Below are 13681 nucleotides of genomic sequence, written 5' to 3' on the forward strand. Positions count from 1 at the left end.
AAAAAACAAAGAATTTCATCACATTAACCCAGCTTTTGTCTTATTTGCTAACCATACCATACACTAGATTCATTAATCCTTCCCCCTCACTTCTCAGAAATTAACTGAGATTTTTAGATAAATAGCTAGCTCCTGCTGCAACAAATGCTTTACCATCCTAACTTTACAGTAAATAACTGATTTTTTCTTATCTTTTTATATATAATATAAAATCACATATTTATGAAAATTTATTTAGAGGAAGCAAAAAAATTAAATAAATTGTAAATTTTTTAAAACTATAATTTAATTTTTTAAAATATTTTCAATGTTAAAAAAACCCATTTCATTATATAGGATTGACTGAAATTATTGAATTATTTATGTAAACTATCCATTTATTAAAAAAAAAAAAAATTGGCTCTTCACTAAAGTAGTGATACTGCTATCTGTTAGCAAACTTACTGGGCAGAATTACTGGAAAATATTAATCTTCTGGGAAAATGCCCGACTCATTAGTTGTTATTATATGGATACACACATTAATTTTAACTAAAATATTAAAAAGTTTTTTAGTTAAAAATGTTCATTTATATAGTGATGCACAATTAAAACTAAATTTAATCTTTTTTTTTTAGGTTGACAGTGGGAAATATGACTTCCTACAAGATCGTAATGGTCAAGTAATTTTGTTTATTACACGTATGACTGATGCTGATGTGGGAACGTATATGTGCCATGCTGTTAATGAACATGGAGAAGCCCGCCAGCGAATAAAGTTATTAATTGCAGGTACAGAAAAGTCTTATGGTGTTTACCATAACTATACAAGATATTTCACATTCTATAGCTATGAACATTGAATTCTCTCAAATGTAGAACTCTTTAATACAAAAACTATATTATCTCCTCCTCCAACCATTAATATTATCTCCTCCTCCAACCATTAATATTAAAAATGAAATGAGTTTTTTCCATGATTCTCTCCACCCCAAAAAAAAAAAAAAAAACTGCATACATACCAGTAAAAAATAGAAATTGCCAATAATGCAGTAGTTGGTAGTTTTTATTTTCATACACAACTACAGTAAAATTTTGTTAATACAAACTCAGTTTATACAGAGTACTCATTTATATGAAGCACATACCATTCCCCTTGCAAAATGATAGGCTTTTCTATGTAAATGTATTCACTTATTACAAAATTTGGTTAATATGTATTACAAAGTTGTTTTTCACCCTGTGAGAAATAAATATTGTCATTTTGTATGTTTAATACAAATCTTGGCAGAGTGATCCAATTATTTCCCCTGGCCACCTGGCTCCCTACTTCCCAAAGGGTGGCACTGACTTGTTAGAAATTAGTTTTGTGTAAACAAAAGCAGTTTATGGTAGCTACAACATCAAGTGTGCTTGGAAAAACATCTTTCTGAAGGATGAGTTGTTAAATTAACAAAAGAATAAAAGGTTTTTCTAAGTTGTTTACATGCACTCCCTCGCTCTCCACAGGAATAAGGTCAGTTGCAATTATTACCCCAGTTCAAAGAGTCTCTCTTGCTATCATATACAGCAATCTATTTTTTGTGCCATTTTATATGAGCTGATGTCTTTTTTGGAACTTGTGTCTTTAAATTAATTTAAAATTTGTTTATATTAAATCTTATCTAGCAGTGTTATGGTGATAAAGTGTAGATGGACAGACTTAAGCCTAGAAATTAAACTAAAAATTATACAAGAGGCTGATAGGATAGAAATAAGCAAAACGGACATTGCAAAGGAATACAACATCCCTTTATCTACTTTATCTACAATACTGAAAAACTGAAAAAGACTTGAAGAAGTGCATGACACTGTAGCAGCTATGAAAAACAGGAAATGAATTCGTGGTGTAACACACGAGGAGCTTGAAACAAAACTTTTCGAATTTGCCAATATCAGGTCCAATTTTGCAAGAAAAGCAAATTACCTAGCTCAGCAACATGGAATTAGTGACTTCAAATGCAGCAGTGGCTGGCTCCAAAGATTTAAAGACAGGAATAACTTGGTTTCGCAAAATGTTTGCAGTGAGTCTGGATTAGTCGACAAAGAAAAGGCTACAGACTGGTTGTGTTCTGTACGGTCCATACTTGAAAAATATGAGGCAAGAATACTTTTAATCTTGACGAGACAGGTTTATTTTATAATTTGCTACCAAACAAAACATTTGCTGTTCTAGGAGAGTCTAGTCATGGTGGAAAATTAAGTAAACAAAACTCACTGTTTTGTACTGTACTGTACTGTGGCAGTACAAAACTACGCCCACTTGTGATTGGTAAGTTTTCCAAGCCAAGATGTTTTAAAGCAGTTAACCAACTTCCCTGTGATTATGAAGCCAATAGAAGTGCTTGGCTTATGTTCAGAATTTTTCAGTCTTGGTTATCAAAATTGGACAGAAGAATGGCTTCAGAAAAAATGAACATTTTGATGATTCTAGACTGTTGTACAGCACATGTGCATGCTAGTTTCAAACAGCTATATCTCCGTATCCATTGAGAATTGGACACATTTATATGAACTTTTTTACTCAGAATAATCGATACTATAACCTCCCAAAATATTTACTATTCCTCCTGAATCACCCTGTATATTAAACATTGAATATTAAAATATGTATATTAAAAATTATATGTGAAATTTTTATGTTCAGATTATTTTGTCAAGCATTTTCTTATGTGCTGCTTAGTCTGAAAGTTTTTGTACAAATCTAAGGTGTTTTGAGTAATTAGTATAAGACTGGGTTTGGAGTTTGTAATTGATGATGTATAACAATAAATGAAAATCTTCATTAATGAAAATTATACTCTGATATAAGATTTCTTCATTAACGCAAAATATTTTTTTCAATTTCAGAACCACCTGTGTTTATAAAACGTCTTGAAGAAACAAGCATCATGATCAGAGGTGGAGGAAAACTGACTTGTCGTGTAATTGGTACACCATATCCTAAGATAAAGTGGTTCAAAGATTGGCATCCTATTTATGATTCAAGCAGAATTAAAATTACTTGGGAGGAACCCGATAAGTGTACACTTACTCTTAATTCATCAATTTTGAAAGATGGAGGTCTTTATACTTGCACAGCATCAAATATTGCAGGAAATGCCTCCACATCTGCAATGCTTACAATAGAAGGTAAGAAGACAATTTTGGTTATAAATAATATTCATTTAAGCTCAAGTGCTTGTCATAGTGGCTAAAATTTTGCAATAACTAATTACTGTAATAGCATTATATTAAACTCACCTTGAAAGTCATCAAAAACTGAATTACTTAAAAAATATTTGAAAATGTAAAATATTCAAATATAAAAGCAAAGACATAAATAAAATCATTTAAGACCAAAGCCATCAAAGACAACCCTCCCCCAAATTGTCTTTTATGGCTAATTTAATGATTACTTTTCATAGAGGCTACATCTGGAAGGTGAAATAGTAATAGGATAAAAAAAAAAATTGTAGCCATTATCAACCCACTGCAGGATGGAAAGCCTTCTCAACAATTCATATCGAGGAAAATGGACCATAATCTGCCACGCTGGTCTAGTGTGGATTGGCAGATCGACCGTATTTAGCAGTCAGGAGCTTGAACCCTGGCCTACTCAAAAAGCATGTGCTACTGCACCCCCACTCCTGACCACTTGGCTATGGAGGAGTAATAGGATATATAGCCATTACATCTCGAGTAGATCAGATATATAGAATAAATTTGTACTGTTAATTTTTTAAAATTTCCAAGTACCCAAAGTGTGCATATGTAGTTTAGTGAATTAGGTTGATTCCTGATCAATGAGACAATTTCTAAATTAAAAGCTTTAAAGGGAAAAAAATTGAAAATATGCACTTTGAAGTAACCCTCCTGAAGAAGGTGGTTATGTGTTTCCAAATGATTTCTATGTATGGAGTTTAGTCCATCCACTAGCCTAAAGAGTTGCAAAGCATTACTTGCCACAAGAGAGTTTTATTTCATGTAATACCTTCCACTGAATCAATATACCATTTTCAGTTGCAGCGTATCATTTTCCATAAGGCTTAAGCAGGTAAATATTTCCCATTTTTCTTTTCTTTCTTTTCTTTTTTTTTTTCTTTCACTTTGAAAGTGAGTTAATGTAAGGATTTGGTATTTGTTTCATCAGAAACTAAATATTTTAGAGGCATAAGAACTTCATCTAAAATAATTATTGCTTAGATTAAAAAAGAGTATTTGTATTCTTCTGATAGCTTCAGCAATGCACATTCATCACATACATTTAGAGTCTTCTCATTACCATGGTGTTGGGAGCATTAGTTGGAATTTTTTTTTTTTTAGATCCAAGTTAATAAATTAATAAAATGATAATAAAGGCATTTTGCTTTACATTTTATCAGTGATTACTTGTTGTTTTTCATATTATTTGAACATCATGATGAATATTGTATATACAGTAGAATTTCAGTTATCTGAATTCTGAAATTTTCAGTTTTTTCACTTTTATTTTTCCTCTCCGTTTCATTCAAAGAAATTGTCACAATTAAAACTTATGCGTAAGAAAAAAAACTATCACATGAGTATAATAAAATCGTGATTTTACTTGAGTAAAGCACTATGAATGAAACAACAAAAGAGTTAATTTCATCCATATCACTTCAGTATAATAGCATTTACTCTGCTATAATGCATAAACTCCTCACTTAAAACTATCTCACCATTATATATAAATCAGTACAAATTAAAATTTATGTGGTCAGTTTTGTAAAAATATCATTATCTTTTCTCAGCAGAATTGTTATGCATCATGTCAGTGTGGTTGGTGTTATATGGAGGTAGCATGGATAATCTACCCAGCTTCATGGCTCTTTTTCACAGACGCAACAAACTTTCTAGTTTTTTTTATTTTATTTTTTTGTATAATTCCTTTGACTTTACTTTCCATAGGAGTGTTTTCTGTCCAGTTGATTGAACTCTGTAATAAATTCTTTGAATATTTTAACAACAATGCACTAAACTAGAGATGAAGCATGAACTGCATATTAGCTGTTGGTTATTTTTGTAACAGTCCAGGTTATCACTTTTCGACATATGAAGAGGACAGTTTCACATTAAATATTAGTCTGAATTACATAGATATTGGAATGAAGAGGAGATGTGTATTCATTGTGATGAATATATATCATGGAAATCAATGATCAGTGAAACATTTAACACCTTTGAGATTGCTATTGGATGGGCCAAATCACAAAAAACAGTGAATGCAAGCCAATTGATGGATTGATCCAGCTCAATGCTGATGGGATTCTTCCTCTTGCTCAGACAACACACACACGAGGGGATGCAAATTCACATTGAGGAAGGATGGTTGCAGAATAGACGTGTGAAGTTTGCCTTTAGTGGATGGTTGTTTTGCTGATGGCTTCCATCTGTTGTTGTGGAAGTTGATAGTTTAAAATTCAAAGAACTAGACAAACTATTGGAGGGAATGAATAGGTGAAATGGGAGGTGTCTTTTTTTTTTCTTTTTTTTTTTTTGGCTGATGCTGTATAAGCTTGCTTGCTTTCTTTGCATCATATGCCACTGCTAGTGCTAATGCTAATTGATGTGTTTGAATAAAATCAGAACCTTACAGTGGAAAGAAAAACTGACATTTTTCAAGCATAAAATCATTGGCAATTATTTTAAAGCTGTTAGTATATTGTGTATAGTATATAAATGCAAATTATTGTAATTTTCTTGTTAATTTTTTTTCCTGCTTCTCTTTTATACTGTGTATTAGAGTGCATTTAAAATCAATTACATGAAAAAATTAGACTATCTGAAATACCCTTGGTCTCAATGGTTTCAGATAACTGGAATTCTGCTGTAATTGCTTTAATGCTTCTTGCTATAATAAAACATTACTGATTTTGTTATGCAGAATCTGAAATGGAATACAATATCTTAACTTACACCCGACCAAGGATAGTTAAGCCCAGTACTAAACAGTTTGAGGATTTCTACGACATTGGAGATGAGTTAGGAAGGTAAGTTATTATTTCGTGTTTTATTATTATTTTATATTAATTCAACTTATTTTATTTGTAATGAAACATTTATTTCTTTAGCTTTACAGCATGACTTAAGATTTTTATCTTTAAACATTAATCTTTGCTTCACTTACAAGATATACTTGTTTAATAAGAATTAGAAATAATGATAGGATCTTGTAGGCTAGTGAACAATCCATAGAGACTTGAATGCATAAGTGAACAATAGCTGTTTTGTGTGCCTCTGACTCTTATCAGCAAACTGAATGAACAAAGTTAAAATTACTCTCCATAGGTTCATTTCCATCTTCTATTCATTAACTATATAGTGGGTGCAATAAAAAAGTCATACAAGCTGGCATACTTTGCTTACTCAATATTTCAGGTAAAAAGGCAAGAAATAATTTAAACATGGCACATTTAAAATTTTATTCTTTATTTGGATAATATAATGGTAAATAACATGAAATAATATCTTTATTTTGACACTATAATGGATAATAAGATGAAATACTATCTTTATCAAATAGCGGTCTTGTTATCTAAAAAAAACTTTTTTCCCAAATACCTGACTTTCAGTGTATAGCATTGCCGAGCAAATGAAATAAATAAATATGAAATAAAAATTCAAGCTGAACCAAAACTTTTATAGGAAAATTGCACACAGCACATTTTGTTCACTGATGTGGATTTTTTTTTTTTTTACAGATACACTTTTCCAATTAAAAAATAATAATACTATCTGATCCAAATTGAAGAAAATATTAGGCACTAAAATTTACACTAACATAAGTCTAAAAGATATTTAAATTTTAGAAGTGATAGTACCAGGCATGCAATGTCATGCCCACTGCAGTTCAAGGATGCCAGTAATTTGCATTTAACATTTAAATGCATTATTATGGGGTGGACGGAAGAAACAAATAATTGTAATTTTACTCTCTTCTGCTTTTTTTTTTTTTTTTAGTTTAATAAATCTCATTTGTTCTTGAAAATACTTGCTTTGATCTGTGTAATTCTTGTTATATTTTTGCAAATAGAGTAGCTGAAAATTATTTGCTTTTAGTATTAAAAAATGCTGAGTTTCTAAAATTAAGTGAACAAACACTCTTTGTTAACATTCAGAAAGCTATAACAAGCAATGATTCAAAGGTTTACTGGTTAGTAAAATAGTAAAATCCTTGTTAAATTTGTCTCGACTGACTGAGAGTTAATATAAAAATGTAATTTTTCTTTATAGGGGTACCCAAGGGATTGTTTATCATGCTGTAAAAAGGCCAACAGGAAATAGCTATGCAGCAAAAATGATGCACGGCACTGGTAAAACAAGGGACTTCATGGATGCAGAAATGGACATCATGAATCAGTTATGTCATCCTAAGTTAGTTCGTCTTTGGGATGCTTTTGAAACTAAATCATCTCTGACCTTAGTTACAGACCTGTATCCTTCAGTTTGATATATCTTGATAATGGAGTAATATTCTTTCTAATTATGATTATTCATTCATACCATTTTTTTCAGTGGCCATTTTAAAATATTTGCAGAAAGGTTAAAGTTGAATTAATTCCTGCTAGCTTAATTTTCTCCAAGTCACTTTACATTACCTCTGAATCCTTGACCTGCATTCAGTATGCTCAATGCATTACCTTATCAATTTCTATAATTATATTACTTGATAAAGGATATGGTAATGGGATGATATAAGGATAATAATAATAATCATGACTTTGACTTCCCATGTGAGAGGAAAGCCCAATCTCAAAAAGCATTAAAAAGTAGGAATCCAATAACCTGGAATCCATAAGACTGCAGCATTGCTAGATTATCGAATATTCTAGTGTATTGAATGTTTATCAAAAAATACTTATGAAGTCAACTAAGAAATATTGTTCAAGGTTTAAGCCTAATTAAACCTTGAACAAATTGAGGACAAATGAACTAATAAGACATGTGGCAGACAAGAAAAATGCACAGGATACATATAAATTAACGGGTGACACGGAAGTCTATGATAGATATAAGCTAGTCATTATGTTATTTGATTTTTAGGAGCATTAGCAGCTAAGGCCATATTGCTCCAGGGATATGCGGTGGTCATTTCCTGACCTTTCTGCATCCTCCATATTTGGTGGTCACAGGCTCGAACCCCAGTCTGATCAAGAAGCGTGTGCTACACACTGCTGCTCCTGCCCACCTGGCTACAGAGGCGCCAAGCTGGTCTGTAACAAAGTCACAAAGGAGGTTAGGCAGGCAAAGGGAGATTACTAGAAATCTTTGGCAATGGATGCAAAGAAAAACAGCAAACAGTTTTTTACTTATGTAAACTCCAGAAGAAAGGGATAAATCAGATTGGTTCACTTGATATCGATGGTTCAACTGTTGATGATCCAGCTCAGGTAGCTAAAAATCTAAATGAGTATTTTGCATCTACATTCATACATGAGGAGTACTCAGGAAAGGGAATGCCAGAGGTTAATTAAACCCTGGCAGTGAGCAAGATGATTTTGTAATAACTGAGAGCAAACTTGAAGAGAAACTGTTGAAGATAAACAACAGTTTCTCTTGAAAGGCACCTGGGGTGGATGGAATCTATCCAGTTATATTAAAGGAGGCAGCAAAGGAAGTAAGCAAACCCTTAGCCATAATTATGAGAGCTTCCTTGGACTCAGCGGAGGTACCCATGGACTGGAGATGTGCAAATTTTACTCCAATTCACAAAGGAGGATCAAAGGGCAACACAAGTAATTACAGACCTGTTAGTTTAACTTCTGTTCCAGGGAAATTAATGGAGGCCTTGGTTAAAGAAGCATTGCAGGATCATCTAGACAAGACTTCAGTTAAAGCTCAGACACAGCATGGGTTTGTTAAGGATACATCCTGTCTGACAATTTGATTGGATACTATGATGTGGTAACAAAGGAACTGGATTCAGGGAATAATTTTTATATCATATATTTGGACCTTAGAAAGGCTTTTGATACTGTTGCACATGGAAGACTGCTGTACAGATTGGAGTAGTGTGGCATTGGATGAAAATTGCTGCTATGGATAAAGGTATAGTTGAGTGAGAGAAGACAGAGAGTGGTAATCAATGGACACTGCTCTTCGTGGATTTATGTTATTAGTGGAGTCCCCCAGGGTTCAGTGTTGGGTCCATTGTTGTTTTCTGTATTTATTAATGATATTGATGATGGTATATCAAACGTAATGTCCAAGTTTGCAGACAATACGAAGGTTGGCAGGGTTGTTAATGACACTAATGACAGTACGCTGCTGCAACAAGATCTAGAAAAGTTGAGCAGATGGGCTGAGGGGTAGCAACTGAAGTTTAACATTGACAAATGTAAAGTACTGCATATGGGAAGCAGTAACCCCAGAGTAATGTATCAACTGTGTGGTTTTACACTGACAGTGGTAGAGAATGAAAAGGACCTGAGGGTAATTGGGCAGGCAGATATCAAGTTTTCTGAGCAGTGCAGATGGTCTGCAAGAGTAGCTCATGGTGTCTTGTCAATGATATACAGGAATTTTTCTAGCAGGGACAAGGAGGTGATTATCCCCTTGTATAAGGCAATGGTCAGGCCACACCTTGAGTACTGTATACAGGTATGGAGGCCTCATTTTAAGAAGGATGTAGAGCTGCTGGAACGAATACAGAGAAGGGCAACAAGATTAGTGAACAGGTTGGTCTTAAAGGCTTAAGTTTTGCAAATTACAGTGTCTGGAGACTAGGCACCTGCGAGGTGATCTGATTGAAATGTATAAAGCCTTGAATGGTTTGAGCATGCTCAATGCTGATGGGATTCTTCCTCTTGCTCAGAATATTCACCTGAGAGGGCATAAATTCAAATTGAGGAAAGATGGTTGTAGGATAGATGGTTGTTAGATGTGCGGAAGTTTGCCTTTAGCCAGCGGGTGGTTGATTGCTGGAACAAACTTCCATCTGTTGTTGTAGAAGTTGATAGCTTAAATAGATTCAAGGCAGAACTAGACAAACATTTGGAGCGAGTGGATGGGTGAAATGAGAAGGGGTTTTTTTGGCTGATGCTATATAAGCTTGCTTTCTTTTCTTGCATCATGTGACTTTACTAATGCTAAATCTTCATGTAACTTCAAATTCCTGGTGTGTTTTATGATGTTTATTTTATAATTTTTTGGGATTTTTGGTGTTATTTTTCAATTGCACCTGCTGCATTTCCATATTTGATATTACAAAGCTACATGCTTTACACTCATTAAGCTGAATCTTTTTGAGATATGACATTTTTATATCTTTTTTTTCAAAGAGGAAAAAAAAAAAAAAAAAAAAACAAGAATTGGTGAATGATGGAACATTTGCAGCAAGATTTTCTTAGTCAAGAAATAAAAATACACTAAAATCACAAAACTTTACACTAAGAAGAAAATTAATTAGTTATATTGGTTATTATTATTTGCTATTTTGATTTTACTTGGAAAACTACAAAATAATACTTCAAAATTTTGATTTCATTATAATTTATGATTCCTGAACTTATATCAGTTGTGGAGGAGGTGAACTTCTTCATAATATTTTACAACGAGGAAAACTAACTGAAAGTGATGTCGCCAACTACGTTAAACAGATTTTAGAGGGATTAGATCATATGCACCGTAAGAATATTGGACATCTTGGGCTGACAGTAAGATTTGTTTTTATGCTTGAAACGTGTAAATTTTTTTTTAATAATTTGAATATGTAGGGTAAGAAAATCAGATTAAATTAATCCACGTCAATTCAGTGCATGACAGTTCACCATATGCAACAATTTGGTGCATAACTGTCTCGTACTCTGAACAGTCATGTGACAACTTGACTGTTCAGAAAATGTATGTGACAACTTGATGAAAGACACACACTTGGTTATGACAATTTGCTCAATTCTCTGTGAGAATTTGTCCTATGAAAAAGTAATGTAAGCGGTTAACATAGTGAATGTAAGTGGTTAATTTAGTGATCACAGTATAGTTCATATTTTTGATATGAACAGTTTTTATATGCCGACTGGGCTTGCCGGGTGGGTAAAGTGCCTGCCTGGCAACCGAAAGGTCATGGTTCGATCCCTGCCTCGGGCTTGGATATTACGATGATACCGCACTGTCTGGTTGGACCTCATGGCCACGATACACAAAGGAAGCAGGAAAAAACTGGTTCCTTTATGTATTGCTCACATCACACGATTAAAAAAAAAAAGAAAAAAGTTTTGATATGAATACCTCTCAGTTTCCCAAACCTTTTACTTCATTGATTTTCTTAATTTCAACACTATGCTTTCTATTCTGTGTATCACATATGCTGTATGTGGTATGCAGAATTGTCATATGTGATACACAGGTCTTTCACCAAGGTGTCACATACCGTGAAATGTCATGCATGACTAACCACCTTTGTTGTTTAATGCACATTCTGTTATCTTAGAGAGATCCTATAAAAAAAAAAAGTACCACAGACAGGTTAAAGATTGGGGAAACAATTACTTTACTTCCAATTACTTCACCTTTGCTTCTGTATGTTGTACTTTTAGGAAATTTATATGAAGGTAGATTGTTCTTCTGGAGACTAAAAGTAAAGATTATTAATGAATACTGGCTAGTTAATGTGCATCTTTTGATGTTTGCTTTGCAATCTGTGTTATACTTTTCATTGAAAGCAGTTAAAATAGGTAGTGGGCTAGTTCCATAGATGGGTTAAGGGCAGGAGCATTGAAAGGGACCAAGTACCTAAGCTTCTCTGGGCACTGTGGAGGGAACTTAGAATTGGAGACCAGGCAGAATACAGGGAAAAGCAGTTCAGTGAGGTATTTTCCCGAGGGCCAATGGCAGCTATTGAGCTATTGATGCCCCTGATTAAGGATTAGTAAGCCAGAGAACATTTGGTTAGCACAAAGGAGGGTAGTTAAAAAGGTGTTTATTTTTGCACCAAACAACTAAGACCATGAGGCATCTGCATATGGTGGCTGTAAGTTACAGATTATGTTGTATTATTGTTTGCTTGATTAAAAAAAAAAATTAACCAGTGGAGACCATGGTGTTTGATGTGATACATCTGAGCCGCAACACAGAAGGAGCTGCCAAAGCATTTCTTAAATGGCATAGCATAGCTGTAACAAAAGCCAACAATGCATCCAGACCTCTCCCCCCCCAGATACCATTACATGGTATCTGGAATAGCAGCATAGATGGATTGAATATATGCCTGTTATCTTCATGTGGGTATGTGCCTATTATATTCAGTATAACTGACCATCCATATTGTAAAGTTGTTACTATGTGGATGGATAGTCGCTGAAAATAATAGGCATGTATCCACTTTCCAGCCTGCCTATAAGCAGGATTAGCTTGAATAGTTTTACATAAAATAAATTGATAAAATAATATATTCTTTTCTTATTTTTATTATTTTCTAAATTTCTGTATTCCTTTGTCTTAGTCAAAATTTCTCTCAGTTTCCCAAACCTTTTACTTCATTGATTTTCTTAATTTCTACATTATGCTTTCTATTCTGTGTATCACATATGCTGTATGTGATATGCAGAGTTGTCATGTTTGATACACAGGTCTTTCATCAAAGTGTCACATACCATAAAATGTCATGCACCAAATTCTCTCATACACTGAACTTTCATGCAGTGAATCATTGCATACACTGAATTGTTATGCTCTGAATTGCGGCACAATGAATTACCTTAAAAATACCCAATTGTCATGATTCCAAATTAATAACTGATTTGTTTAATGCAAATTTATGAGAGAGAGAGACAAAACAGGTAGCCTTCATAATTTGAATTGTTATTGAAGAAAAAAGCAACTGTTATGGTTTTTTAATAAACAGTTTCAATAACCTAGAATACCTATGAATTGGAAAAATCAGTAGGAATGGTGTAGCAATGTAGTCAAGGAATAGTTGACCCTTTTTCCTTAAGGAAGGTTTATTTAGGAGTTAATCAGTATCTATTGTAATAGTGTGGTACAACAATAAACTGCAAAAAAGAACAAGTTAGGTAATGTATGCATTCAACTTTTTCCTTAATTAAAATGATTTGTACATTTTCTGTGGTTAATAGAAATAAACAAATACTTTTTATGAATGAATTAATAATTAATTATATATAATATATAAAATTAATTATTTTTACTGTGCTTCATTTCATATGCCACGTGACATAATATTCTTCCAACATGTAAAACTTGCTTATGCATTTTAATAAAAATTGGAGTGCAACAGACCTTTTGTGATTAGAAAATCACATAGGATACCACATGCAGTATATGGTATCCTATGTGATATATATGAAAATAAATAAATAAATAATATTGCTGGAGCCGACCGAGCTAGCTGGATGGGTAACGTGCCTGCCTGGCAACTCAAAGGTTGCGGGTTCGAATCCCGCCTCGGGCTTGGATCAGAGTAGAAAATGCAAAAACCTTGGGAGGTGCAATATGGCCACAGAAGCCAATGTGCCAACAACTAACAAAAAAAAAAAAAATATTGCTGGATTCCTATAGTCTCATTTGAATGAAATATGGAATGGCTTGACAAATATTTATAAAAGCAAATTTCATAAAAATCTGTCCACTGGGAGATGAAACTGACATTGTTTCCACTATGTCAGACAAACTGACATAATGAAAAATTGTCAGTTCATCC

At 33.3% G+C, this 13681-nt stretch overlaps 1 protein-coding gene across 1 annotated transcript in view; it reads left to right on the plus strand.

The window, feature by feature from the left end:
• The window catches only part of LOC150075838 (protein Obscurin-like), a 598361-nt gene that overhangs the window by 553114 nt on the left and 31566 nt on the right, over positions 1-13681 (plus strand). Inside the window, exons 81-85 of the mRNA XM_090387723.1 lie at positions 618-771; positions 2869-3150; positions 5906-6011; positions 7255-7455; positions 10538-10676. Coding sequence (XP_090243849.1) covers positions 618-771; positions 2869-3150; positions 5906-6011; positions 7255-7455; positions 10538-10676 — 882 coding nt within the window. The remainder of the gene's footprint in view (positions 1-617; positions 772-2868; positions 3151-5905; positions 6012-7254; positions 7456-10537; positions 10677-13681) is intronic.

The sequence above is a fragment of the Mastigoproctus giganteus genome, chromosome 13 (assembly GCF_048544385.1).
Source record: "Mastigoproctus giganteus isolate SK-2022 chromosome 13, ASM4854438v1, whole genome shotgun sequence".
Taxonomy (NCBI): Eukaryota; Metazoa; Arthropoda; class Arachnida; order Uropygi; family Thelyphonidae; genus Mastigoproctus; species Mastigoproctus giganteus.